The sequence below is a fragment of the Fusarium oxysporum genome, chromosome 11 (genome assembly GCF_000149955.1).
Source record: "Fusarium oxysporum f. sp. lycopersici 4287 chromosome 11, whole genome shotgun sequence".
Classification (NCBI taxonomy): Eukaryota; Fungi; Ascomycota; class Sordariomycetes; order Hypocreales; family Nectriaceae; genus Fusarium; species Fusarium oxysporum.
In genome coordinates, this window is record NC_030996.1 from 699,319 (window position 1) to 725,006 (window position 25,688).

Consider the following 25,688-nt stretch of genomic DNA (forward strand, 5'->3'; position numbering starts at 1 on the left):
CATAAATACTCCAATAGAAACTATTTATACGATTTATCATGGTCCTCTGAGTGACACAGGAAGCTTTACGGGAATTAGCAATCTCACTCTCAACCAAGGCTAGTAAAACTAAGCTATAAACCACCGACTTCTATACGAAGCATGCTTTCAGCCTTAATCTTCCAAAATTGGGCAAGATCAAAATCATTCGTCACCTTCTCAGCCTGGCGCTCTAGCTTTTACGATAAACCAGTGCTGTCGCATCCTACAGAGACGATGTGTCAAGTCTTACTCTACATAAAAGACGTCCTTCCCTCACAACAATATCACGAGATGCCTTATTGACATACCCTTTAGATGGGTAGATCTTATAAGACTCAATTCATGTGATCCATAGTTTCGACCTTTTGTGCAAAGCACTTCCATCCGAGCCATTCTTCACTGAAGCCCCGAAGCTCGCGTAAGCCGGCCTTTAGTCACCGCCCCGACACACCCCAATCCAGCAAGAGTTTGGCGATCATGTCAATCGAATACTGACTGCACCAGGATAATGAGTCCCGCAAAACCCCCTCCGAGCACTTTTGTCTTAGGATGAAAGAAATGCGCTATATCATGGGCGCTTTACCGTGTCTGATCGTGGCGCTGAGTAAGATTCGTTCATGCTGTCACGTCTGGTTTATCATCAGAATCCTTAGTAGATGGGATGAACCAATCATATCGATGGCCCAACATCATCAATCGGCTAACGGCACCACTTCACGGGTATAGCCAGATATTTTGAGTGCTGAAATGTCAGTCTTGCTATGTTTCTCACTATAAGTTGGAACGGGTATCCCCGTTCACCTTCAAGTGCTACATCCTACCCTCAAATTAATCGAAGTGATTCAAGCATATATATCAACATGACTGGACCCCAGATTTATACTCTTAACAGCGGCAAGAAGGGCGTTGAGGAACATCGCCTCGACTACCAGCACATCACTTGGTTACATCTTACGAAGACCTTGATCCCCGATAACATCAAGTCATATCTCAACTCTCTTGTCTGCCGTGTACACAGCAACACACTCCCACGTACCGAACAACATCGTTACTGTCAAGGTACTCAAGACGCGCGTTGCCAACCCCAATGACAAGGCGCTCGTCCACGAGCTTGATGGGTTTGACATAGATGATTCAAAGTTCTTCCCCCCCAGCGAACTTCCATCAAATATCAAGTTGTCACTCGGGGATGTCTTCGAGCCAATCCCCGAGAATCTTGTGGGAAAATATGACTTGGTGCATGTTCGACTTTTGATGGTCGCTCTCAAAGCCGGGGATTGGGTGCCAGTAGCAAAGAACCTTCAATCACTTCTGCGACCAGGAGGTTACATCTTGTGGGACGAAACAGGATTCACCAAGTTCAATGCGACTCCAATCACTGAAGCATACCAGAAATGGATCAGTACGGATGTCCGGTACGGACTATCAGTCGGACGCGATGTCACGTAAGCATTCCCTCCAGTCGTCATCAAGGATCCGCTGACCTCCAACAGAAGCCCAATGCCACTTGAGGGGCACTTCAGAAAGGCTGGTTATGTCGATTGCTCACACATCGACTTTAGCAGCTTCAGTGAGGGACCTGAAGTCCGAAAGAGAGCTGGGGATACACTTGTCAACTACGCACGACAGGCCTTGAATGGCATTGCTTCCCGGGGAGAGTTTGAGTGGATTCACTCTCATGAAGATGTGGAGAAACATTGCGACAGGCTACAACAAGAGGTAGACGACGGCGTTTCCGTGATGGGATTTGAGGTTCGGTGGACTATTGGACGGAAGCCGGAATAATCTGGTTTTGTCCTACATCTTGTCGTCGCTTTGCTTGCAGCACTAATAAGATATCACTGATAGTCTCAATATTTGCATCCGGTCCCGAGATATATTGACGCTATTCTCAGTGATTCACCAGAGTAATAGGCTTTGAACTGCGGGTGATGTGTAATGTTTGCTTTTCTAGAGCTGGTAACCCAAGAAAATGAACCTGGTGATGCTCCAACTTCACAGCTAGAGCTTAGATCGCGGCATATATTGGAATTCTCAGATGCCTTGATGTGAACTATAGAAGCTTCACTCAAGGAGGGGCCTAGCATGTGCAATGTTGTACACTCATTTGTTAAGTGTAAGATTTCAATATAAATTCTCATTGTAGCCCACCTCGGACATCTGCTACCCAAATTTAACTCTCAACACATCTCGACCTTCTGCTAATTCAACCTATCCATCCATTTACAGATACGATCCACCACTTAAGTTCTACGCAATGACATCGTCCAGCAAAATCAACAAATCGAACCACGTACACCGGTTTTCCAAGACCGAAATTCCGAATATTTTAAAGCTCTCGGAAGCCCTCGACAAGTTTTATGGAAAAGATAACTATGAGCTAAAGACCACAGGAAATCATGTCAATCTTATAACCTCGGCTGTCAAGAGGCCTGTCGAAGAGCTGAGGAAGGTGGGCGCCTTGTCCCAAGACTTGAAGGTCTATGGGGGGCATACACAAAAGTAGAGAAAATGGGGTTCTGTGATAGATAGTTGAATAGTGCAATTTTGACAGAGAAATAAGTAAGAAAGAAATATTCCAAGATCATAAAATGAAAAGAAAGAAAAGCATAGATTCAAGGTAGGGTAAATGCTAGGAAGGTGACTTCCAAAGTCCGAGGACAATCTCTCCTTTCTGTTGAGAGGATGAAGTAGTTGGCCTGGTCTGTTCCCCCTCAATTTGATCATCCATCATTGTCGCAGTAGTATTCGTACTTCCAGTGTCAGTCCTCACAGGCATCTGAGTCTTGTTGGATGGAAACTCTCCAGGAGTTGGTTTAAGCCTCTTGGTCTGCCGACCACCATCATCTTCATCAACCCCCCTTCGCTGATTCTGCCATCCCTCAAACATAGTACTTAGAGCGTTCTGTAGACTGTTCTGTAACTCTATATCAACTCCCCGGCTATTGTTCTCTCCATTCAAAATGAGGCCTGACCGTTTTAGTTGTTCCATCATCACATTCGTACCGCGACCTTCAATAAACTCGCGTAGACTTTCCGCATCCTCGGACAATTCACCGTTCAGATATGCAGACTTCGGTTTTTGAGCATATGGGAAAAGGATGCTATAGAGCTCAAACCACTGATCACTCTCCGACTTGTTCTGACTTCCAAGCCGCGACCGTAGTTTGCGCTCTTGTTCGGGGGTAATGCCATCGGGGGCAATATACTCTCGCTTCTCGCATATTTGAGCGCGGCGATGCTCTCGAAGCTCCTCGACATTTGACCATATGCTGAGGCATATGTCGCAGTGGATGGGCTGCATATGGCAGCGGAAGAGATGTTGTTTCACGTAGCTATTGCGCTTGAGAACGTGGGCGTGGCAGCGGCGATATCGAATCGGGTCGTGCTTGTAGAAAGGGCAAGCCAGCCTGAGGTGGGAGTCCTCTTGCTTTTTAGACTTCTTCGCCCGTGAGACTTGTTGGTGTTCGTTCTCGTCGTCTTGAGCCGCACGCTTAGGTGGCTGATCCTTGTGCTGCACTAGACCGTTGGCTTCTGTCGACCCTGTACAAGACCCAACTTCAGCGGCTGTAGGCTCCTCCCTGCGCGTGGATTCGTTCGCTTCACTGTTGTCGTCGTCGTCAGCATCACAGGCTTGATGGTGCTGATCCGAATACGATGTCTCCAGATCACTCCCGTAGGCCCAGTAGGACCCTTGTAAGCCCATTCGAGCTGTTTCGGCTGAATAAGACTCGTAGGCACTCTCAGGTATGTCATCTATCGATTCTATGGAGTCCTGGTCAGACCCATCAGAGCCAGGTGATGTGATATTTGTGTTACTTGGAGACAGGCAGGAGACCGGAGACAAACTCCCAGAGCTGTCTGACGAAGAGTCTGAAGCAACATCTTGGGCATTTTCGTCGTAACCATACTCTATGGTCGCGAGACCGCGTTGGCTCATAGTTGTTGTCTCGTCATCAGTAGATAAGCCAGCAGCATTGTGAACAGAGCGCGTGCTGCAGCTCATCGTCTCGTCTGATAGGTTAAGTGAAGGCACGGACGATACTGATGGCACATCTGTGACAGGGTGTAACAGTCGAACCTCTTCAGTTTTTTGTCGGAGGTCGGTCAGCCAGGCTATCGTCTCCTTCGGTGAGCCAACCACGTCGATGGGGATTTCCTTTAGTTCCTGGTCTTCTTCCATGGAAATTGGCTGCGGCGATTGAACCGTTTCGTCGTCGTTGTCAAACCATCTTCCAATACCGTCGTGTTCACTCTCATCACTTAGACTTCTGACCATGATGATGCGCTTGGACTTATGCCGGTGAATAACGCCGTACTTGGAGGCTCTTTTAAATGAGGTTGAAGAGTCACACAGCCTTGTTTGCGAATTTAGCAAAGTCACAACGGACGAAAATAGAAGATGCTTGATAAGGCAGCTAATTGCCTGATACTGTCGCGAGTTTGACAGTTGCCTCTCCAATCGTTCACGGCGCTATGACGTCGGAGGAAAGAAGGGAACAGAAAACGGGCGTTACCGTATGATCACTGAAAGCCAGATGATGGGCGAAATTGTTTCTGATTGATGAGCCGCAAAACGTATGATGTTGGGTTGAAATGCAGGCGGTGGGAGCCTGGGAGACAATGGTTGAAAATGAATGTGCGATGATGACACTGCCAGCGAATCCAACCCTCTATCACAAAGCCACCAGTCGCGTGATAGCACCAAGACTTATCACTGGACAGAAAATATCACGTTTGTGATTTCAAGTGAGACTAATCCCTGTAAGATGGCCTCAAAATGGTGACGTGGCGACCAATCTCACGCCTGCAACCTGACATTTCAGAGCGGGGTTTTTACACTTGGACACAAGACCTGCAGACCCCATGCAATGCACAGTCTTCTGCTATCTTTGAGCTTGTCACAGATGTGATTTTGCGTCTACTGCCACGCGGCTCTGCTGCCCCCCTCATCACAATTGTGACAAAGTCCTGGAAATCCAGACCTCCTTTATGTCTGTTGAAGCACCACTCGACGCACACTACGAAGAAAACAATGCATTGCTGACCTATAGTAATATGAGGCATCAATCTCCCCACCACATTTTCGCGAGCTTTGGTACGGTTGTGCGGCTATGTATGTGCGTCCGATTGAAAGAAGTCCTGCTTCGGGACTCCTGAATCATGTCGCTCTCGCTGATCCCCCTTGGTTCTGCGTGTATTTAATCCCATACGGCACCAATATGCAACAAACTTTCCAATTCATCCGACTTTGGAATCTGACGCGAAAGCTCAAAAACATCAATCACATCTCCAAAAATGTCCGCCCCTTCTGGAGCTACTCCATCTGGAGCTTCCGCCTCCAACGTCTCTACCGTCGCAGTGGCTGGTAGCTTTCTGAGCTCGTAGGTTATCATCCGTGACCTCTCATTCCCTATAATCCTGACAACGGATCAAGAACACAGATACGAGACGGCGCGAATCAACCAAGCTCCTACAGCATCAACCGATATGTCTACGATACGCAAGCACGTCCTGTCACCGATCGGCTGGCCCAATACATGGCAGTTTATTCACAGAATAATCCGCCTCAAGGCAGATAGATTATGGGAAGAAAGCTCATGATGAAGCACTGATAGCTGGATAAAAAAGGCTGGCATTTCTTCGCTTATCCTGTTGAATGTGGCTAAGTTTTCATTCCCAGCTTCAATGATTCCTATTTGTTTATATACCCCATTGTCATTCAAAATCCCTTTCAATCGCCTTATCTCAGCGGAGTTGGAGTTCTCAAAGTTCATTTAGTCATCTTTCATGCTGGGGCCGGGCCATCTTGAGTCTTGTCTTCTTTGGCTGTCTAAGGGTCGTTGATGAAAATTGTCTTGTCATTGGTACAATGTCATTGTTTGGAGTTAATGAGTCTAAAACCCTATTTGTACTATCTTAGTTATACCCCAAGACTACATCCTCACTCAACATCATCCCAATTTTCCTATGCAGCTGTGAAAGACTCAACTTTAATCGAACCTCCCACAGCTGTCTCGGCATAGTTAAAGATACCGAATCGGTAGGCAATAAAGAATGCCCAGCCATTGTAGAGCTTGAAGTTGGGGCCAAGTGTTTCATACTTGACACCATCCCAGCTGTAAGAAAAGACCGTGTTGCCAGTTCCGGCAGGGTTGGTATCAAGCTGAAGTCTAAGCCAGGTCTTGGTCTTTCCAGAAGGCACATCAGCAGTGGCCTTTATTTGCCCCAGGTCTTTCGTCTCTCCGTTCCATTCATCCATATTCATCCCATGCTTCGTAGCGATTGTGAACTTTCCGTTATCTCGATGAACACCAATGTATGCACTTTGGTCGCGGAACGCTGAAAGTCCGGCCCGGTCACCGTCTTTCATCTGGGAGAAATCAATCTTCACTATGCCGGTTGGATGATCGCCATGGGTTCGGTGAGAGAGCGTGTTTCTCGCCTGGTAGATGTCCTTCGTGACGCTGGCAGTGCGAAGAGTCAGGCCGTTGTTGACAGTGAAGGAGTTGACGTCCGGGTTATGATTCCACTCCCAGGACTGAGCAAGTGAGTTTCCGGGGAATGCATCAGTCCTTGTCCAGTTCTTTGTCACACCGTTCGTGCCAGGAAGCGTTGGGTAAGATGATCCCCATCCGCCATTGGCACCCTTGACAAGAATTGGGAAACCATCGCTACCCCACTTAATCGGTGCAAGAACCGGGAGACGGCCGGCAGGGTAAGCCCAAGTAAAGGACATAAAGTACCAGTCGCCACTGGAAGTCTTGATGAGACTACCCTGATGAGGCGAATTACCACCTGATATAGGTGGAGTGACCTTGTCGGCAAGGATCTTTGACTCGTAAGGGCCCCAAGGTGATTTCGACTTCCAAATCCAGGTCTGACTACCACTTGGGCTATCGTTAAGGATGTAGTAGAGTCCATTGATCTTGTACATACGGTTGCCCTCCAAATCTTGCACACCGATATCAGTGTTCTTGAGAACTACCTGGGATTTGACCTGGCTGAATCCATCCTGGGATAGTTGAGATACTCTAACCTCACCAGAACCGTATACGACATACATGGTGTCGTCATCGTCAATCAGTATACCGTTGTCGTAGTAGCAATTGTTGTCGCCAAAGTTTCCCTTGTTGTACCAAGGACCTTCGGGCGAAGAGGCAGTATATACCCAGGTTTGCCAGAAGTTGATACATCCGATCCAGTACCACTGTCCGTTGCTTTTCCTATATCGGAGTGATGACGCCCAAGTACCACCGCGGTAGGATCGAGAGGTGGGAGGAAGGTCATAGCCGTCGCCAAAGTTCAGGCGGGGAATTGAATGGCCGATGAGATCCCAGTTGAGCAGATCTTTGGACTTTAAAACAGGGGCTCCAGGGCTGAAATGAAAGTTGGAAGCCGAGAAGTAGTAGTAGTTATCCGGGCCAAGAAAGACATCGTTATCTGGAAAATCAGAGTAGATGATAGGATTGTTAAAGGTGGTGGCGCGGGGGTGTCCGACCAAGCCAGCAAGTGCTGGTGTGAAAGAGGTCGCCCAAGCAGAGAGCGAAGAAAATTTCATATTTGGAAAATGACAAAACCTACATCACAGCTACTTGGTATAGCGTGCAAGTCAGGGAACTTATAACAAAGGCGAATCGGAAACACAGAGTCCCTATTGTATCGGGCAATGCCAAGCTCGGACCCTGGCCTGAAGTAGCAACTTCGGCAAATCGCTCCGAATATGCCAAACTCGGGACATGGAACGAGATTTACCTTTGCCAATATAAGTATCTAGTATGTTACATCGACAGGGATGGATAATTTGGGATCTGTTGGGTAGTATTCTCTGCATTGCATGGGTGGCGTCATTCTGGAAACGAATGGTAGACGCCGTGATCAGAGCAATGGACTTAGCTAGATCAGTAAATATGTACATCTAGTATGCTTCTCACTCTGAAGGATCTGCAAAAGTTCATTCAAAGGGCGGGAAAGCGGGATGATATTCCGAAAATGTGCCGTTTCCATTCAGATAAACATGCAACCAGCAAATGAACAGAGGTATTTTTGGCACAAGTGATGAAACAAACTTCTCTCCATTAGATCAATCGCTGTCTAGACTATTATTATATGTAACTTCTGCGGCTAAATGAGGCATAAAATCAGGCTGAAAATTAATCCCGAAGGTCAACAACAACCTTCTCACTGCTGACACCCTTGGGGAACAAAAGATCCAAAGCATCATTGATTCCACCAAGCCCACCAGGAACCTTTCTAGCAGGCACAGAAATAAGACTCTTGGTAGCAAGAGCCTTGGGGAAATATGTGCCAAAGATCCACTTCAGCAGCTCTGCATTCTCCTCCTTACCAAGTAGTAGAGACCAGCCCTCGAACTTGCGCGTGACACCAGTGGGGAGAGTCTCGGGACCAAAGGGTGGCTGGAGAGCATAGACTGAATCACCGCCCTGAGCTGCGACGACATCTGCGAGAAGCTTGACTGTAGCTCCAGTTGAGATTGTGTCAAGAACGATATCGTAGGGGCCAGCGGCGATGAGGTCCTTTGTGAGAGCCTCAGATTCTTGAGAGTGGTCAATAATCTTGGAGGCACCAAGCTTGGAAACAAAGTCCTTGTGCTTGGGAGAAGTAGTAGTGATGACTTCGTATCCAGCTTGAGTGAGATATTGCACAGCCATGCTTCCGATACTGGAGGTTCCACCGTAGATCAAGATGCGCTTTCCCTGGGATTTGGGCTCCTGGCCAGGGACAGGTCGCTGCAGCTTGAGGGTATAGTTGAAGATGGCAGGGATGGTAGGAAGGTTACCAACAAGGCGGACAGCAAGATCCATCGTCTCATCATCATCAACCTTTGTAGTAGTGACTTCCGATGAGATAGAGTATTCTTGGAAAGCGCTGTACTTGCTATCACTAGCTCCAGCAGTCTTCATGCCAACGACCTTGTCACCGACTTTGAAGTCTTTGACATCGGAGCCAACCTTCTCGACAGTGCCGGCGAAAGAACTGCCGAGGACAGCCGGATAGGGAAGTGGAAGCATAGCGACCTTGGCGATCTTAGCGTCGATTGGCTGGATGGCAATGATCTGGTTCTTGACGAGGATTTCATTGGGTCCAGGCTGGGGAGTTTCGATTTCTCGGACCTCGAGAGGGGCCTTGGCGGCGGGGACTTGAGCGGCAAGATGAGGCATGATATAAATAATATTATTGATTGGGAAGTTCCTCAGTGCTGGTATGGCGAATTATGTGTTGGGCGATTGATGGATAAGTAGTTGTGATAGTTTTTGGATTTGCTTTATATCGAAGTGTGAACAGATTGTGAGATGCTGGAATGATAGGTTCAAGATAGTTGGGACATTGATTTATTAAATAGCTCTTTTTTCTCCAAAGGCGATTCTGAATCCAATCAACATGACTCTGTTTATGGTGCAATTACTTTACAATCTGAAGGATTCACGACAAGCTGTCTACTTGCTGACATACAGCATCACCAGCCTCATAGGGTAGGTTGCTTATACGACAACTAAAGCGTGCGGAATTCCATTCTGTCCTTCATTGGCTCCTCGGTGTCTTGGCATTGACCGGGCGGGGGCGCTTCGCTCACTCGGTGTTTGATTGGTCTTGTGAAAGGGCATTGAGAATCCTGGCAAAGTGGGGTAGCCAGTGCCACTAACTGATGATACTTCTGACTACGTGAGAAATTCTAGAAAGCACATGTATCTTGCAATAAAGGCTCTTGGTGCTCACGATCACCCGCAGATTACACGAAGTCGAGTGATTGGTCAGTGAGTGATACGAAGCTACTAACTCCAAGGCAGTTTAGCCTAGTCTGCATCGGCATCTGTCGCATCTCCGAGATGTCCACTGCCTTTTCCATCCACTTCGCTCGTCAAGACATGGAAATCCGACATAGTCCATTCTTAGCAAGCATGTTAGAAATCGTCGATGGAGTTGGTTGAAAATTTGTTTCTTGTTTCGCGATTGGATTTGGCTAGTGTAGAGAATTGAATACATATAGAACACATCATGGCCTGCTTCAATCAATCTCATCAACATCACACTCATCAATCACCAACCACCATTAACGACTAATCAACTTCAATTTAAACATAACCTCCTTTGACATTCTAACCACTCCAACATCACAATAATGTCTCGTGCTCTTCTCATCACCGGCGCCACTGGCAAGCAAGGCAGCTCTGTCATCAATGCTCTTATCGCAAAGAACGCAGACTTCCTTCTCCTCGCCGCCACTCGCAATAAGGAATCACCTTCCGCAAAGAAGCTAGCCTCCAAATCTTCCAACATCAAGCTCATTGAGGGTGACCTCGACTCCATCCCCGCCCTCTTCAGTGCCGCTAAGCAAGCTGCCGGAACTGTGCCTCTCTGGGGCGTCTACTCAGTCCAACTGTCCATGGGCAAGGGTGTTACTCTTGAGGGCGAGGTCCGACAAGGAAAGGGTCTCATCGATGAGTCGATCAAGGCCGGCATCAAGCACTTTGTCTACTCCAGCGTTGACCGGGGCGGTGACGAGAAGTCTTGGAAGGACGCCACTGTTGTCCCTCACTTCAAGACCAAGCACGAGATCGAGCATTACCTTCGCGACTCGACCGCCAACGGAAAGAGCTCAATGAACTGGACCATCTTGCGCCCAACGGCCTTCATGGAAAACCTAGAGCCTGGTTTCGCCACCAAAGTCTTCCTCACCATGATTCGCGACACTCTCAAGAACAAGCCTCTTCAGTGGACGGCAACAGAAGATATCGGCTTCTTCGCTGCTGAAGCTTTCACAGACCCACAAGCCTGGGGTAAGCAAGCTATCAGCTTAGCTGGCGATGAGATCACATTCGCACAACTCAGCGAAGCTTTTGAGCACGCCACTGGCGGACCTGCTGGTACGACATTCGGTTTACTTGGAAAAGCTTTAAAGCATGGCGTTGCCGAGCTCGGAATCATGGTTAATTGGTTCAGAGATGAAGGCTATGGTGCTGATTTGGCCAAGGTTCGACAGCTGAACCCTGGTGCTAAGACGATGGAACAGTGGGTTAAGACAAGTGCTTTTGTCAGCCAGTAATAAACAGGAAATTGGGCCATACAAAGGAATAACCATTTGGAAGTTTGAGCTTATAGAGGAGGGGAGATAGAAGGTTTTCCAACTTTTATTCACATGACATAGAACAATTTAATTATGCAATGATCATTCACAGTCCCCGTCCTGTTAATTGTTCATCGTTCGACTTTATAGTTTATGCAACGTGTTCCAATCACGAAGCATTCGTGACTTCGAGGCCTGGAACTTATAGCTTAACTTCAACCCTTACTCTACAAACCTCACTGGCTGGCTCTTTGAAGCTACAAAAGCCAGCTTTAATAGTGACTAACATATAAGACACCCACAGGCCTCTCACGTCAAGCCCACACTATTCGTGGGAGCCCCGCCTGAATAGCCAAAGCAAGATGGCTACTCCCCCAGGCACAGATACGGAAGATGCAGTCTCTTCCAGCTCTGATGAAGAGGTTAAAATTCTCAATCCGGCAATTCTAAGCACCTCCAGCTTCCCGCAATTCGGCAAGTTTCCCTCCTGATGTTCACGAAAGGATCTGGATACGCTCCCTAACCCGCGAAAGAATCCTTAGAATTCTTCGCGAGCGATACCGTGTCGAAGTTAGAGAGCGCATCGTCATGAGCAAGCTCTTTGTTACCAACCACGAATCTCGTAGCGCCGCCAAGAGATTCTACCGCGTTCACATTCCCTGCACATATGCCCATATGACCTGCACCTACTATGGAATCCTTTACTTTAACCCGGAGTTCGACATCATACATATTTTTGAATGGTGGTATTTCCCAGAACTTGCACATCGTATCTGGAAACTTATTCCACTTCACGTCGGCATTGTCAACTTGGCTCAGCACACCGATCAGGACTACTGGGACAGGAGAAACAATGAGAGCTGGTACACCAACACGAGACACGTTGGGTACAAGGACCCGAAATACAGGGGCCCGGACAAACTGAAGGTGGCAATCAAGCGGTTGAAAAGAGTCATCTTCGTATTTCGTGGTGTGTATAATCCTGAAATCCGCAGATGCGGGGACACGCGTCAAAGACAGGATAGAAAGGGCCCTGCGTGGTATCCCAGCCCTTCTATGCCTGTCAAAACACATGTCCCTTTATTTGGGACTATGGAGCAGGACCCCAGGGCTGTGGGAGACTTTCTTGATGGCGTGAATCCCAAGCACATGGTAAAGCTACGGGGTGTTGTTGACGATTAGTTCAAACATCTTAAACGATGGGGAGTGGACAATGACCCTGAAGTTTTCTACCAGATCATGATGAGCTACTCAGAGTGTGATCCAGTTATCATTGACAGAGAGGATGCAATCGCTTTTGTTGAGGATGAAATGGAGGAAAAGGAATTCAATTTTGATCGATCTTTCAAAAGATGCGGGAAGGCTGCGATGGCTGCTGAGAACATACTCAGACAGGATGTATGCCGGTATTTGGATTCTGGCCACTCCTCATGGAAGTAATACCTATGCTGGAGGATACAAACAACGCAGAAGAGCAAACCCTGGATTTCTGCTCGGCACTGCAGAAACAGTTCAAAAAGCATACTCCGCAGCTATGTTTGTCTCATTTTCCGGACTACAATCCTAAAATCCTCACTACCTATGAGCGTACTGAGAAAGATTATGTGGTATGGCAGCACTGGAGACCAAAAGGCCACCGCTGTTAGAAAAATTGCAAATACGCGAGAACATTGAAGGAACTTCGGAGTATCCCTCATATCAAAATACATGTATGCTAGGTGACAGAGGGGAGTCAGATTCAAATACATGATCCTGCACAGTCTGCAAAGAGCCCACCACCATGTTTGTCTAGAAGACAAAAATTCCCTTCACCGCCTTCACCAAGTTCTGGGCTAGCAGTTTATGAATGGCGCCACTGGCATGGTAGTCATCTGCCCAAAGACAATTACTCGCGCCGAAGCAAGTAGCATCTTTGGCTCCGTATGCCGCATAATTATTGACAACCTGGTCAAATGAGGGCTTGGTATCGAATATCTGAATTTTGACATTTGGGTGAGAGGATGTGAAGCTAGCTGCCTTGGTTTTGACAGCGTTGTTGTAAGAAATGATGTCTGATCTTAGGCGAGCCAGATCAACTTCCGGTTGACCTATCATCTTGGGGAACTGATCTGCGTATGCTTCATCAAGAGTCAGGCAACTGATTTTTCTTTTTTTAAATGGTCGGGGCTTACCAGGGATACTCAGCAAGACGAACTTGCTGTAGCCATCATTGACAAGAACCTGCAGGAGCTCAAAATATCTGTTTACGCATTCGGTAACAAGAGCACTCTTCTTGCTCCAAAACGCCTCACCCACGTCGTTGATACCAATCCAGAATGCGACGAGGGTATCAGCTTTTGTAATCTTAGGCGCAACATATTGCTTATAGAGATCCACCTGCTCCGACATCGAGTACTGGGCCCATGAGTTGACAATCTTCTTATCGACAGTCGCTCCGCTGTAAGCAAAGTCGTATGTGAGGATCAAAGATGTATTTAAAGTTGAAGTGACATGGCCGACCCAGTTGAGACCAGCAGAAGTCGTCTGCCCAGGCAGTCCGGGGTTCCCGATGGGGTTGGAGGATGATGGTAGTTGTCCTCCAGGCCAGAATCCCACGGTTGAGTATGAATCACCACTGCCCTTGGTTAGACTGAATCGATTCGTCATGTTGGAATGACGTACAAAATGATAAGATTCTTCGTAGTCTGGGCGGCCATCGAGGTAAATGGACTAGCAAGAGCTTCAGACAGGCCAGCTGCCAGAAGGAGGCATTGATCGAATAACTTCATCTCAAGGAACAAGAGTGACAATCGTTATACAAAAAAGCATTGGCCAAACCTCCAAGATCAGAGTGAATTATTCTTAATTTATATCTAGACTCGCTCGCGGCAAAATGCCTCCACTTCAAATACATTAACCGGATGTCGTATGTCACGGAATGCAAGGTCCGATTGGTGGGATATCTCACCATGTGAGATGCTCAGAATCCCCTCAATCCTGTCTGGTATCGCCACTTTATGTCTGGATCAGCGGGCGAAGCTGTTGTATCACATAGGATTGAATGTTTTGGGAGGCAGACATATGCATTTTTGCGTGGCGTGGTGAACGAGTACGCCGGCTTTAGTAGTGGTTCTTCGGATCAAGAACACAATATTATCGAACTTGGCTAACCACAGAAGCAAAAACAGAGATATAAATGCATATGGAAGCAAATGTTCTAGGAAGTATAAATTCCAAACTCCTGGTCGCAAGGTTGTCGTTGTCTAGTCGAAGTTGACTTCATCAATATACCTCCTGTAAGTCGACTCTTGTGGTTGGAGACTGCTGAGATTTACCTGACAAGGTATGTACTATTGAAAGTGAATGGAGAAGACATGAAGATGGTACAAGGCAATGTCCTGGCGAGGGTCTTTGTCTTTGAGATCCTTATATCTACTGCTCAGCAAAAGACCACTTCACCGTGTCCGATCACATGACGAAGAAGTGTAAGCGACCAAGAAAAATGGCTCTAGAAACAATCTGCATTTGAGTTTGGCGTGAGGTTTTAGGGCTTACACTGAGCAGATCTTGGCAGCTTGGGTAAGACAATGAGATATGAGGGATCGAGAGTAGCCACCACTGCAACCTTGATTATCTTCTCCAAAACTAGAATGATGACTCCATCAAAGTATTCCAGAAATAATGTATGCTACAAAGGCTGGTCGTCACTGCCGTACTAAGTCGGGCTCCTTGACAAATCCGAAGGAGTTTGGGGCAGCGTAATCGCTTACGCTCTAAATTCTGACTACAGTCATCCTTCACAGAACAGCCTGTCCCAGCGTAATACGCTGCTTATCGTGGAGACAGGATAAGGCTAGAATAGGTAGGTGGTGTCGCACGCGCCCTTTCTTGTCATATCAAGATTGACAGGGGTCTGTATAAGTTATAAGCGTCGCGGACGGCATTTCAACGCTCGAAAGTTTTCCTAGTAATACGCTGTAATTCTTAACAGGAACATCGGATCGTGAAACAAAAATGCCCGCCATGATTGCCAAACGGCCGGGCCTCATGCAAATCTCGGTCTCCCGAAGTGCCGAAGAGCAGCGGTTGATTCCTGCATATTGCAGCAACCTTGCCCGCCGCGCTAAAGAGCTTGAGACTTTTCGTAAGCATCTTTACGCCGATGCCAAAGGTGGTGAACTATCTTTTGGAATCATGGAGCGCATCTCACCACATGCTGTTGCGGTGTCACATCCTCTGTTCTCACGACTTGAGCAGCTTCATGTCCTTCTTGGTCGTGTTTTTGTCGATATCGTGGATCGGTGGTTTACAGACGAGAAGGCACGCTTTCCGGAACGCATGCCGTTGGATCCATCGGAAGAGGAGCTTCTCCCGATGGGTAGCGTCTAGTGGTTGTGTTCCAGACTACGCCGAGCATGCCGGTTGCTGGCGAAGTGATTTGTTGTTTGGTCGCAGCCCGGATGGTCTGCGGGATGAGTCACCGTATGTTTGCGAAATCAACGGAAGGCTACCTCTCAATGCGGTCATGGGAATTGCTCTGGGCGAAAATGGGCTTCTGGAACTTGGTGCGAGTAAAGGAGGACTTGAGCCTGTGAATAGCATGGATGTGAGTGATACGACTGTCTTCTGCGCCCTACTCTTTAAGCTGACGCTCTGCCAACCATTTAGGCATCTTATAACAACCTTATGGCACTATTCGACCCCGATAAACCGCTTTTCTCTATCAGAGATAAATGGCCTGGTGCTGACTCGAAGATCCTTTCAGCTGTCAATGTTGCACGTGGAAGGCCGCCAGTCGAGGCAGTTCGCCCCCAGGATCTGGAAGTTCGCCCTGATGAAAATTCTCCAACTGGATTCTCTCTCTGGGATAAGGCTACGAACAGGCTCTTGGAACAATGGTTTGTTGAGATGCTGCAGGAAGAGTATGCCGACCTGGAACCAGCTGTCGCCCGCCAATTGTCCCTTACTCCTCTCAATGACCTTCGAACTGTGTTCATTGTGCATGACAAGCGACTACTTGGCATCATACCTGAAGAGCTTCCGAAGATGGTTTCGCGTGGTGTTCTGACCGCCGAAGAGGCCGACATCGTTGCTGATGGGATCACTCAAACGATCAACCCGGGTTCAGAAGGACTTCAAAATCTGCTACGCGAGTCAAAATCCGACTCGGACATCAAGAATTACTATATATACAAGCCCTGCCGTGATGGCATGGGTCACGGTATAGAACTGGGAAAGAACCTTACGCAAGAAGCCTGGCTCGAACGTCTAGAGAAGCTCGCAAACCCAGATGTTCTTCGACCTCATGATGATGCAGCTGTCATCCAAAGGCTGGTAGACCATAATTGGTATGACGTTGTTCGTCATGAGGTTTCAACAGATGATGGACCGAAGCCTAACAAGTTCCATCTTATCGGATCTATGTTCATGTTTCAGAATCGCAAGTTCTACCCAGCTACTTGGCGTATGGGCCTGGAGACACATCTCGGTATCACTTCCGATAAGCCTGGGCTGGTCATGGGGATGGTGCACCAGCCCGACTGGCCAATTGGGGAGAACCAAGAGCAAGAGTTATGAGTTTAGAACTAGATATTATGTAACCTTGCGCTCTATGGTAGCCTGAAAGGTCGGGGAACTTCTAGCTACGAAGCGTCAGTCCGCCGGTATCGATCCTCCTGCACCCGGAGAAGAGGGTGTGACCTTATGTCATCTATTGAAGGATGTTGCCATCCTCTGGAGGAAGGCAGGAAGACCTGCATATTTGTTGACACCTACTGGGGAATTTTATGAGGACAAGGCGATAGCAGAGGGATGGTTTTTTAAGCCTCGTATGATAGAGAACTTGAATTGAGCAATATCTCTTCGCATCATCTGGTAACGTATAATAACGACCTGGAAATATTAGATCATCAACCGTTACAGTAATGCTCCATCGTTTGAAGATTGCCGACCTAGCCGACTTAGATACAGTACGCAACAAGCTTTCATTATTGGGGCTAAACTAGGCCTGTTTCCGAGCGGTGCCTGGCACTATTGACGGGGAATTTTGGTATGGGACGTTGGCAGCCAATTATTGTTGAGCATAAAGTTTCTCCAGATCTTGTGGCGCGCTAGAGCAAACTATTGATTTAGGGGATACAAGATGATCGCCATTAACACTAAGGTACGTAACAATATAGTTACAGTAGCCATCTCCTTGGATCTTTTCTGCATATCTTTCGCTTTCTGCTTTCTTGTTCGTCACCCACCTCAGTCAATCGTTTGCGAATTCTCATCGTGCCGAGGATGCGACCCAAGGTTTTACTGTTGGCCATTGGCCTTCTTGTTGCCGACTCTGCGCTTGCCAGTCCTTGCAAGCCCAGGTCCTCCAGTATGTCGACAAAGAGAGCATGCTGAAAATAAGACTGAAAAATGGCTAATCGTGATGTTCCATCCAGCTTCGGAGACTGCTATTTCAACGTCGGTCGGTTCTACGACACAGCCCACTTCGACTGTCGAGGAAACACCTACAGTCGCATCATCTGAAACATCCACCGAGACTGGTGCTATTACCACGACCGCCCCTGACACAACCGCAACCTCGGAAGCGGAGACAACAACTGCTGTTCAAGTTACTACCACAACGGCTGAAGCTGAGACAACAACCGCTGTAATATCTACCACTACGACAGCCGAGGCTGAGAGCACGACCACCACCGCCGTGGCAACCCCAACATTCACCATTGTTGGCGGCGGTGGCGCTATACAAGGCGCGCCCCTCACAGGCATCGACCAAGATGGTAGCATACTGCTATTCAACCCTCAAACTGGAACTAGCCGTACCAGGACGATCATCCTCGACCCCGACACCGGCCGACTGCGGGATAAAGATACGGGAATTCAGATATGCGCATACTACGGCTCTGCAAACACGATCTTTGACCCTGCCAACTTTGCCTTCTGCCAGAATGGTAACACTGGGCCCAACACGTCCTTCGATTACATGACCTGCCAAATCGTCAGCGGCAAGCTCTCTTGTACTGCGCCCCAAGCTGCGTGCCCAACAGATGACGACGGCGTATCCCTAGGCTGCACCACTGTGGATGGCCAGTTGAATAATGAGTTTTACTACAAGACTCAGCCGGGCCTTGGTACCTACTTGTATATATCCAGTGGCAGCCCGAATGGCTATACCCTTGTCGACGTCATTGCCCAGAAAGCATGAGTTGTTGTATTGCGACGATCATAACATTCGATTCAGAACTATACTTCTAATGATTCATAACTGTAAATGATATATTTTATCTCTGGCAATACCTTTCAGCCATTTAGAGCGTCTTGCTCTGTGACCTCCTTGTCGCTAAACCAACTGTATCGTATCCACGCCACTACGCCCGCCCTCATCCCAGCCCGCATAGCGATCGTACCCCTCCCCATACATTAGTCCATGGACATATGCTTCTCCAACAACACGATACTTGGAACCCTCGATGTGATGTAGAATAAAGGGTACCCGGGCCCCCATCAAGATCCATACTTCATCCTTGCTACCGCCCTGACCCAAAGTCTTGGGTCCCAGGCCAAGCAGCCCCGATTCTGTCATGAAGAGTTTCCGGCCCTGGGTAGCATTGCGCATGTGTTTCTCGAAGTTGCGGAGCTTTCTCCGTCCCAGTGGAGTTAGTCGTTGCATCGAAGGTCGCTTATATTTGCCCCCTAACGGGTCCTCGTCTTGTTTGTCTTTTTCCACTGCAGGAGCCGGAAAGCTCTCTCGAATACGCCGTGCTGAAGGGACAAACCCTGTTTCCCACGTTGTATCGCCACCATCCTGGCCTTCACTGTCACTTCCTTCTGTTTCAGATAGCTCATCTTCCCTCTCTTCATCTTTACTCGCCTCCTGCTTATCCTCTTCTTGTACCACCTTTTGGCTTTGCTGGTTTGCTTCCTTCCCCTCTTTTCCTTCGCCTCGCTCGCCTTTTTCCTTTCTTATCTTTTCAGTAAGATCAGCTAGAGCTGTCTCAAGATCTGGCGCCTGTAGTTCATCAGACAGCTGCCGTCCGTCATACATAGCTGACCAAAGAGCCAAGCGGGTAGTGAACGACGTCTGGATCAGTATCCACGCCCACGATTCCGAGCTAAGCCCTGACCATTCGACGAGCAAGTCGCGAGCTTCTAGTATATCTGTCAATATCCAGTTACTAAAACCCATCCCTAGGTTCACTCTTGAGTCCATATTGCCGAAGTCGTTTTCCGTCTCGGTCAGTTTATCAATGATCAGAGTGCGCCATAGGGCTTCAACCCGGGTCACCGCTTGTGATGGGCGGATGTACCGTCTTGAGCTATGATCTGAAGTATCCTCGACACACCACGCTCTGGTTTGAACTGGATATTCAGCTGGACTATGTAATGCCAGTCGTAGAGTCTGGATAACTGGATCTCGATTGAGCTCTGTGGACATAGTGACAGTATCCACCTTGATGGCCTTGATACTGGGCTTATTTTCGGGGTCAATGTGAATTATCCAGTCGTCAAAACCGACATCATGGTGAGTTCCGGCGCAGAAACGATCATCATGTCCACCTTGGTCGAACGGAACCCGCCCCAGCCTGGCGCTAAAGTCTGGGACCCAGCTTGGAAGGCCTTGAATCCTAGTGTCTGAAAGGTCTTGCACATGGGATAGAACCGCAAGGTGCGAACCAATGCGTTTCTCAATTATGGCCTTCGTTGTTTGGATGAAGACTTCTTCGACGTCGGCATTGTAGTCTGGTTGTAGTCCGAGACCGTCCTCAGCAAGGTTCAGAAACGCAAAGATCTTGTCTCGAGGATCAGTAGCATCGAGCTCACGAAAGTCGGATAGGACGGAGAGTAGGTGTAGCTTGCGGCGCTCGAATCTGAAACCCGTCATACCCAGCTCCTCGCTGAAAGATTCCACTACATCGTGATCAGTGAGGTGAGTAACTTCAGGAAGCTCTAGGGCCCATCGACATGATTTGTTCTCAGTTGCCCCGTCTTGGCCTTCTTCATCTGGAAGTAGGGTGACCATGGGCAGGCCAGCGTTGCAGAACCCAAGACGCGAACGAGTATGGTGATATCCGAGGATAAAGGAAAGAGCATCGCGCGGAGTGACCTTTAACTCATTTACCGTCCTCGCTGGCTGTCCAGAGAGCAGTGACAGCTTCTCCCAGTGTTGAGCCTGGTCTGACACAGCTCCATTGGTGAGGAAGTTGTGGCCAAACTGGCATAACTCAATATCGATTCCCGTCTGTTCCAGAAACGCGGCAACCGCCAAGATGAAGTCCATACTTTGCAGTGTCGCGCCACAAACCATTAAGATATCCCGAGCAAAAACAGCCTCCTGGACGACCCAAGCCCTGCGGAACCAGAGTCTTTGGAAGAGGGAAAAGAGGGCGAACCAGTGCACCACTGTCATCCCTGGGACCGGAGACATTGTCACTTCCTCTTGTTCTAGGTATGACGAGTCTTGTGTGTGAAGCCGAGTTGCGTCGAAATCAAGAATCTTCCCCATTGCTTGTATCGCCAGTTCTGAAAGCCTGTCATATTGGCCAACCCAGGCAAGTACTATACTCGCTGACTTGTATAGGCGCCCCATAAGCTTGACTTGGGCAGCTCGTTCGTCGAGGTCTGCCTGGTTGATACAGAGCGCATCAGCCCAGATGGGCAGGTTGATTGAGCGGTAAGTTGAACTCTCCATTTCACCTGGGTTTGGAACGACTGCAGCTCTCAGTGTCAACACTGATTCGAAGAACGATAAGAGGTTTTCCTCGATTGGGACTCGACTCCCGTCAACTTCTATTTCATGATGCGTGCGCTTTTGCCAAAGCACCTCTTCACGAGGGACATAACGATGCATATCGTAGTACAGAAGCTTGGCCCGATCAACCATTACCAGCTTGTCGCCATTGGGACCCAGTTCTGGACTGTGATAGGCGAAAGGAAATTTATCGGCGTGTTCTTCGAATTCCAAACCATCGATATCGGGCATGGGTTCTTCTTGGACTGTAGTAGGGTTCCCCCATGTGTATGAGACGGCGGCAAACTCGAGGCTCTCATCGCTTAGGTCGACTACTCGCATGGAGCAACGAATGATGTCGTCTCGGGACTCAATGATATCCAAGAGACGGATTGATGTCGGCGTTGTGAGGACGTGTGACTTGTACATGTTGACGATGGTTGTGGACAATACTCAAATGATGAAAGATAGTCATCGGTGAAACAGGATGGGCAATAGCATTGCCATGCAGACCTTGACATTGTTTTGTGATTCCAAGGCTGATTCACGTTGGGGGAGGCATTATCAAGGTTTGAAGATCATCACGGAATGAATCCGCCTTGTTGCATAGCCGCCGGTGGCTGATACTATTCCGTGGAAGGGCACCATTCAAAGTGCGCTGCCAAGTCTCAAGCGCTTCACCAGCAATATCAGCAATTGGACGCCCTTACGAGCAACGACCAGGGGTTTTCAGCTTCGAGGCAGGCTCAGCCAGACTTCACTTCTCAACGCTCAACCCAGCATTCTGCCTTGTATTTTACCAAGACTGTGTTTCAAGATTGTCAGTGTTTTATTCTTAACTGAATTTAAACTTCTTTTTTTTTTTTTTACAACACAGCTGCAGAATTCGATTTTGAGTCCCGGGTCTGGCGCCAAGAGGCTTCAGCCTCGGTGGTCGCCTATGCTAACACCTACTGTAAATACACTTTAACTACCACTTAACTTACACAGCCTACGGATTTTATCAGCGGGGTCAACCCAAAACATTCAAACCACGAAGTCAGATATAGCCAACAGCCGATTTTTGCATCGCATGCCTTGCCCCGGTAGAAAGTTATTATCTGCTGCAATTACTGACTGCATGTATCCTGAAATGGTATTGAAGCAGTAAATACCTGTCCAAGCGAAAGCTAAAACTTGGTGTTTGCCGAACGTTCCTTGGCAGAAGAAACGTGAACGCCAGCCATTATGAGATACGGTGCCAGGCTGGGCTGACATACGTTACTTGGAGCTTTCTACGTTTATTTCAACTGTTTGTTCTCTAGAGGCAGTAATCTCAAGGGGCCCCTTATGTGAGTCTGTAGGTTCAGCTCTCTACCTAGGCATACGAATATGAACGCTATACTCGACGATGTTAGCTCCGAGTGAGTAATTGCAAGCGATCTAACACAAGGGAGCAAAGGTGAGCTAAGATTTTCCCTGAAATTATATGGCAGCAGCTGATTGCTCAGTGAAAGCGTACTACAGAGCTTCGGCGGTAATAGCCATCAAGACAAAAAAGGTAATCACGTCTCAGGACGTTTTACCAGGACCTGAACCTCCACAACTACCGCTTCGCCTTGAACATGACAACAAACTGAACCCCAAAAAGGACGATCTCTTATCAAGATCAGCAAAAACATACAACAGCGGGGATTCGCTGGTCGTCACCGACCCAACTACTAATCCGCCCCTTATCAGCTTATCTATGGGAGAGCGGACGGGATCCCGAGTTCTCTGATAGGTATGGTCGTATGTGCTTGAGATCAGTATGATTGCAGCCTATATTCACAGTGTCTGCAGCTTGAGCTGCATCGTTGTTATCGGCTCGGTTCGGATTAGTATGGGCATCGACGTATGCTGGTAGCTGTCATGACGTCTGCGTGGTATTCTTCTGGGTCAATTCTTGCGTATGGCCTGCATATTACGCGTGGGCAGATGAAGGATAGAGATACTGTCTGACGAGTTATGGATATGGTCAAGCCCAGGCTCCGAGATTATCCCTCTAATAGCACAGAACTACCAGATTTGAGATACAGGCTTCCGTATAACGACCAATTGCATCTTTGACTTTATCAGAACCACCAACCTAGACCAATTGTGACTGTCATTCGCTGTATCGCTCCGCATCAAAGGTTGTCCATTGCGTGCAGGCTGTCATCCGTATAATGGTGATATCGATGGTGCAATGACTCCAGTCCGAGATTCGTAAGTGATGTTGAGCATTTTCTTCCAAATCGTCAGGCCATTGGCTTTGTAATTCAAGAGGATTGCGTGAGCACTTATGAGTTCCGCTGTCGTGGATGATTCTGTCATTCACGCTAACAGTCCCTGGACGATGCCTTTTCCCTCCAACCACGTCAATTCCTCTCTGGTGTTTAGCGTCGTCGTTGGGTATTAATCAGCCCGGACGGAGCACTACCTTAATTCGGATCATACGTGCCGTGCTGCACTAACAGGGTGCATAAGAAAAGCCTTAAATCGTGAATGTTAATCGATCCTACTGTGCTTCTAATTGGCTGACGGATGAATAATTTAGCTGATGACTGTGCTTGCGACACCCAGTGACTCAATTACGCGGTCTGTAGCGACGCGCATCTTATTCCCAGGCGTAACAGTCGGGTCAGATTAAGCCGATGACATGTATTACGCAGAATTCGTGAGTCACTTGCCATGGTCAATTGACACGACTCATCGAGAAAAGTGCAGATGCCTAGTCAGGCAGAACTTGTATAACAATAAGGCCAAATATCGCCAAGATGTCGGATCAATTCTCATCAGTATCGTCAATATGGAGCCTCCTTACACGCAAAGATCCGGCGTCCCTCTTCAGACACGCCCGGTGCTTAGCCCATTCAATCCGTCAGCCCTACAGAGCCTTAACTCTATTTTACCCCCTAAGAAAAATGGCTTGACCATTAATATCCATGATCATTATGCATCAAAGCGCTATCGCCCTGGCTCCATAGTTATGGGCACTGTCAACATCAAGCCTAAGAAGCAGATTCCTTTCACCAAGATCTCGATAAAATTTGTTTGCGACTCAAGCGTCGAGCGACCCAATGCGAATTTGTCATTTGAGACATGGCATCGATTACTTGATCTGGAAATGCCAATTGAGGAAGCGGCATTACCAACTACTAAGATCCTACAAGCGAATGAGACTTACACGGTTCCATTTTATTTTGTACTACCCAATAGCCTCGGTACAGAGGCCTGTTCGCATAACGTCATATTCCAAGAAACACGACAGTTGCACTCACATCTTCCACCCAGTATCACCGGCTGGGAGAGTGATGCCATGATCCCAAGAGGCGTGCGCGTTGACTACGGTGTCATTGCTCAGGTTTGGGACTCGGCAAGCCCAGAGTATGCCAAGATGGAAGCCAAAGAAACCGTTCAGTTCTTGCCAGGCCATGTTGAACATCCGCCTCTGAAGATCCCGACAGCAAACCGAACTTTCAAGTTCGGGTCATCGAAGCAACTCAAATCCAATGTCTTTTGTCGCTCTTCGGGCGAGATCACGTTTTATACTGATCAACCCAACGCGATCGTTCTTGATTCCAGCGGAAAGAGTTTCCATCCTACAACGATTACAACGTCCCTGAGACTAAAGCTGTGCGACCAAAAGACTAGCTTACCGCAAACATGCAGTGTTTCTGCAAAGATTGAGTCAGAGACATGGTCACAAGATGAGCCCATGCAACAGCTCCCTCATATCGTCAACGCGAGAGACTGCTATAATGGCTCAGATACTGTCGTGAAGAAGTCGGAGGTCGGCTTACGTTGGGAGAAGAATTCACCGAAACAAACAGACAGTGTTGTCACCGAGACTGCTGAGACATTCAGCAGCCATATCGAAATACCCATTACAAGTTTTGCGAGCGATAAGAAAATGTTTTTGCCCACTTTTTATTCTTGCCTGATTGCCAGGACATATCAATTACATCTAACGATTAATGTTGCATCGACAACCCTGAAGCTGGTACTGCCGGTACAGCTCACAATGGAGGAGCAGAAAGGAGATGTGCAGCCCGACGCTGAGGATATCGGGCTTCCAGAAAGCAGCGCGAGATATTCCAGTTCATTGCCGTCATATATCGAGTCGGAAAGGAGGCATTCACAGCCTGAGTAACAATCCGTTATAATAGATAATAAAATTGAAGTTCTTCGTCAAACATTCCCAACATTGCGCCTCTGTCAATCCGCTTTTGCCTCGTATCGTCTTCTCAAACATGAAACTTGCGCCAGGGCCGAATTTCTGATTCACTTTCTTCGAGTCTCTCGACCAAGGCCAAGTTCTGAACCAATCCCATTATTTCAACCGAGGTGAGTTCTCGGGACGAAGCAATTCCCTTCCATTCTGCATATCTCTAATCCGGCAAACCCATTCCTTGATTCGAGGGGCTGGTCCTTTACTACTCCAAGACTTTGAAACTCGCAACTCTTCTTCTAAGTTTTTGCCATTGAGGCGGGACAGAGCCCCAACTGTAAGCGGTGTTGGTCCGGGTGCTGGTCGTGGTCCCCTGAGTGCTGCAGCATAACTTTTGGGCATTGCGGTTTTTGCTGGAATTGGCGAAGGACTATTCATGGCCAGCGATGGATCCTGTCTTTGCTTTCCCATCAGCTTTTGTTCAAGTAGCTTCGGCGGACTCGATGGAAAGTCGTCCATGATGAATCTTTTGCTTAGGAGATATTCTGATGCGCGGTATGCGAGGGGCTGATGATGGGAGGAGAAACTCAATAAACCTTTGACAGGAGGGGAAGGCATGCGTATTTAAGGACAGGAAATTAAACTTCCAATTATGTCTTTTAGAGTTGGTAAGTGAAGACTGAACACAAGGTACGTGGGGAACT

The 25,688-nt window shown here is 48.0% G+C and overlaps 13 protein-coding genes and 1 non-coding gene across 14 annotated transcripts; 8 read left to right on the forward strand and 6 right to left on the reverse strand.

Moving 5' to 3' along the window:
* Positions 1-881: 881 nt before the first annotated feature.
* Positions 882-1,806, forward strand: FOXG_09627 (uncharacterized protein; the record flags this gene model as incomplete). Its single annotated transcript, XM_018388842.1, has 3 exons — positions 882-1,031; positions 1,081-1,466; positions 1,515-1,806. 3 exons carry the CDS (start codon positions 882-884, stop codon positions 1,804-1,806), a joined length of 828 nt encoding a protein of 275 aa, XP_018246986.1.
* A 303-nt stretch (positions 1,807-2,109) lies between these two features.
* FOXG_09628 (uncharacterized protein) lies at positions 2,110-4,660 on the reverse strand. The gene has a single exon (XM_018388843.1). The coding sequence runs from the start codon at positions 4,298-4,300 to the stop codon at positions 2,654-2,656; it is 1,647 nt and encodes a 548-aa protein (XP_018246987.1). The 5' UTR covers positions 4,301-4,660; the 3' UTR covers positions 2,110-2,653.
* Positions 4,661-5,216: 556 nt separating this feature from the next.
* FOXG_20105 (uncharacterized protein) lies at positions 5,217-5,603 on the forward strand (the record flags this gene model as incomplete). The annotated part of the gene is made up of 2 exons (XM_018400383.1): positions 5,217-5,405; positions 5,459-5,603. Exons 1-2 carry the CDS (start codon positions 5,320-5,322, stop codon positions 5,601-5,603), a joined length of 231 nt encoding a protein of 76 aa, XP_018246988.1. The 5' UTR covers positions 5,217-5,319.
* A 214-nt stretch (positions 5,604-5,817) lies between these two features.
* On the reverse strand, positions 5,818-7,633 carry FOXG_09629 (uncharacterized protein). The gene has a single exon (XM_018388844.1). It carries the CDS (start codon positions 7,580-7,582, stop codon positions 5,990-5,992), a length of 1,593 nt encoding a protein of 530 aa, XP_018246989.1. The 5' UTR covers positions 7,583-7,633; the 3' UTR covers positions 5,818-5,989.
* A 541-nt stretch (positions 7,634-8,174) lies between these two features.
* Positions 8,175-9,481, reverse strand: FOXG_09630 (uncharacterized protein; the record flags this gene model as incomplete). Its single annotated transcript, XM_018388845.1, has 1 exon — positions 8,175-9,481. Exon 1 carries the CDS (start codon positions 9,201-9,203, stop codon positions 8,175-8,177), a length of 1,029 nt encoding a protein of 342 aa, XP_018246990.1. The 5' UTR covers positions 9,204-9,481.
* Positions 9,482-10,162: 681 nt separating this feature from the next.
* Positions 10,163-11,086, forward strand: FOXG_09631 (uncharacterized protein; the record flags this gene model as incomplete). The annotated part of the gene is made up of 1 exon (XM_018388846.1): positions 10,163-11,086. One exon carries the CDS (start codon positions 10,163-10,165, stop codon positions 11,084-11,086), a length of 924 nt encoding a protein of 307 aa, XP_018246991.1.
* A 383-nt stretch (positions 11,087-11,469) lies between these two features.
* Positions 11,470-12,289, forward strand: FOXG_09632 (uncharacterized protein; the record flags this gene model as incomplete). The annotated part of the gene is made up of 2 exons (XM_018388847.1): positions 11,470-11,585; positions 11,641-12,289. The coding sequence occupies 2 exons, from the start codon at positions 11,470-11,472 to the stop codon at positions 12,287-12,289; spliced, it is 765 nt and encodes a 254-aa protein (XP_018246992.1).
* Positions 12,290-12,701: 412 nt separating this feature from the next.
* Positions 12,702-13,901, reverse strand: FOXG_09633 (uncharacterized protein). The gene is made up of 3 exons (XM_018388848.1): positions 13,769-13,901; positions 13,279-13,721; positions 12,702-13,224 (listed from the first exon to the last, which is right to left on the reverse strand). Exons 1-3 carry the CDS (start codon positions 13,873-13,875, stop codon positions 12,896-12,898), a joined length of 879 nt encoding a protein of 292 aa, XP_018246993.1. The 5' UTR covers positions 13,876-13,901; the 3' UTR covers positions 12,702-12,895.
* Positions 13,902-14,103: 202 nt separating this feature from the next.
* Positions 14,104-14,256, forward strand: FOXG_20106 (uncharacterized protein; the record flags this gene model as incomplete). The annotated part of the gene is made up of 1 exon (XM_018400384.1): positions 14,104-14,256. The coding sequence occupies one exon, from the start codon at positions 14,104-14,106 to the stop codon at positions 14,254-14,256; it is 153 nt and encodes a 50-aa protein (XP_018246994.1).
* Positions 14,257-15,100: 844 nt separating this feature from the next.
* FOXG_09634 (uncharacterized protein) lies at positions 15,101-16,663 on the forward strand (the record flags this gene model as incomplete). The annotated part of the gene is made up of 3 exons (XM_018388849.1): positions 15,101-15,474; positions 15,542-15,692; positions 15,755-16,663. The coding sequence occupies 3 exons, from the start codon at positions 15,101-15,103 to the stop codon at positions 16,661-16,663; spliced, it is 1,434 nt and encodes a 477-aa protein (XP_018246995.1).
* Positions 16,664-17,371: 708 nt separating this feature from the next.
* FOXG_09635 (uncharacterized protein) lies at positions 17,372-18,290 on the forward strand (the record flags this gene model as incomplete). Its single annotated transcript, XM_018388850.1, has 2 exons — positions 17,372-17,456; positions 17,524-18,290. 2 exons carry the CDS (start codon positions 17,372-17,374, stop codon positions 18,288-18,290), a joined length of 852 nt encoding a protein of 283 aa, XP_018246996.1.
* Positions 18,291-18,300: 10 nt separating this feature from the next.
* On the reverse strand, positions 18,301-21,349 carry FOXG_09636 (uncharacterized protein). Its single transcript, XM_018388851.1, has one exon. The coding sequence runs from the start codon at positions 21,240-21,242 to the stop codon at positions 18,426-18,428; it is 2,817 nt and encodes a 938-aa protein (XP_018246997.1). The 5' UTR covers positions 21,243-21,349; the 3' UTR covers positions 18,301-18,425.
* A 1,120-nt stretch (positions 21,350-22,469) lies between these two features.
* Positions 22,470-22,585, reverse strand: FOXG_20107. The gene has a single exon (XR_001936404.1). It is a non-coding gene; the product is annotated as a 5S ribosomal RNA (ribosomal RNA).
* Positions 22,586-23,550: 965 nt separating this feature from the next.
* On the forward strand, positions 23,551-25,320 carry FOXG_09637 (uncharacterized protein). Its single transcript, XM_018388852.1, has one exon. It carries the CDS (start codon positions 23,623-23,625, stop codon positions 24,964-24,966), a length of 1,344 nt encoding a protein of 447 aa, XP_018246998.1. The 5' UTR covers positions 23,551-23,622; the 3' UTR covers positions 24,967-25,320.
* The last annotated feature ends 368 nt before the right edge of the window (positions 25,321-25,688 follow it).

What these genes read in the sequence shown, in the direction of transcription:
- FOXG_09629 (XM_018388844.1), bottom strand. Translation starts at nt 7,582, where the DNA reads ATGAAATTTTCTTCGCTCTCTGCTTGGGCGACCTCTTTCACACCAGCA.
- FOXG_09636 (XM_018388851.1), bottom strand. Translation starts at nt 21,242, where the DNA reads ATGTACAAGTCACACGTCCTCACAACGCCGACATCAATCCGTCTCTTG.
- FOXG_09633 (XM_018388848.1), bottom strand. Translation starts at nt 13,875, where the DNA reads ATGAAGTTATTCGATCAATGCCTCCTTCTGGCAGCTGGCCTGTCTGAA. An exon ending in ACGAAGAATCTTATCATTTT is followed by an intron (nt 13,722 to 13,768) that starts GTACGTCATTCC and finishes AACCAAGGGCAG; the next exon opens with TGGTGATTCATACTCAACCG. An exon ending in CGTCTTGCTGAGTATCCCTG is followed by an intron (nt 13,225 to 13,278) that starts GTAAGCCCCGAC and finishes CTCTTGATGAAG; the next exon opens with CATACGCAGATCAGTTCCCC.
- FOXG_09628 (XM_018388843.1), bottom strand. Translation starts at nt 4,300, where the DNA reads ATGGTCAGAAGTCTAAGTGATGAGAGTGAACACGACGGTATTGGAAGA.
- FOXG_09637 (XM_018388852.1), top strand. Translation starts at nt 23,623, where the DNA reads ATGGAGCCTCCTTACACGCAAAGATCCGGCGTCCCTCTTCAGACACGC.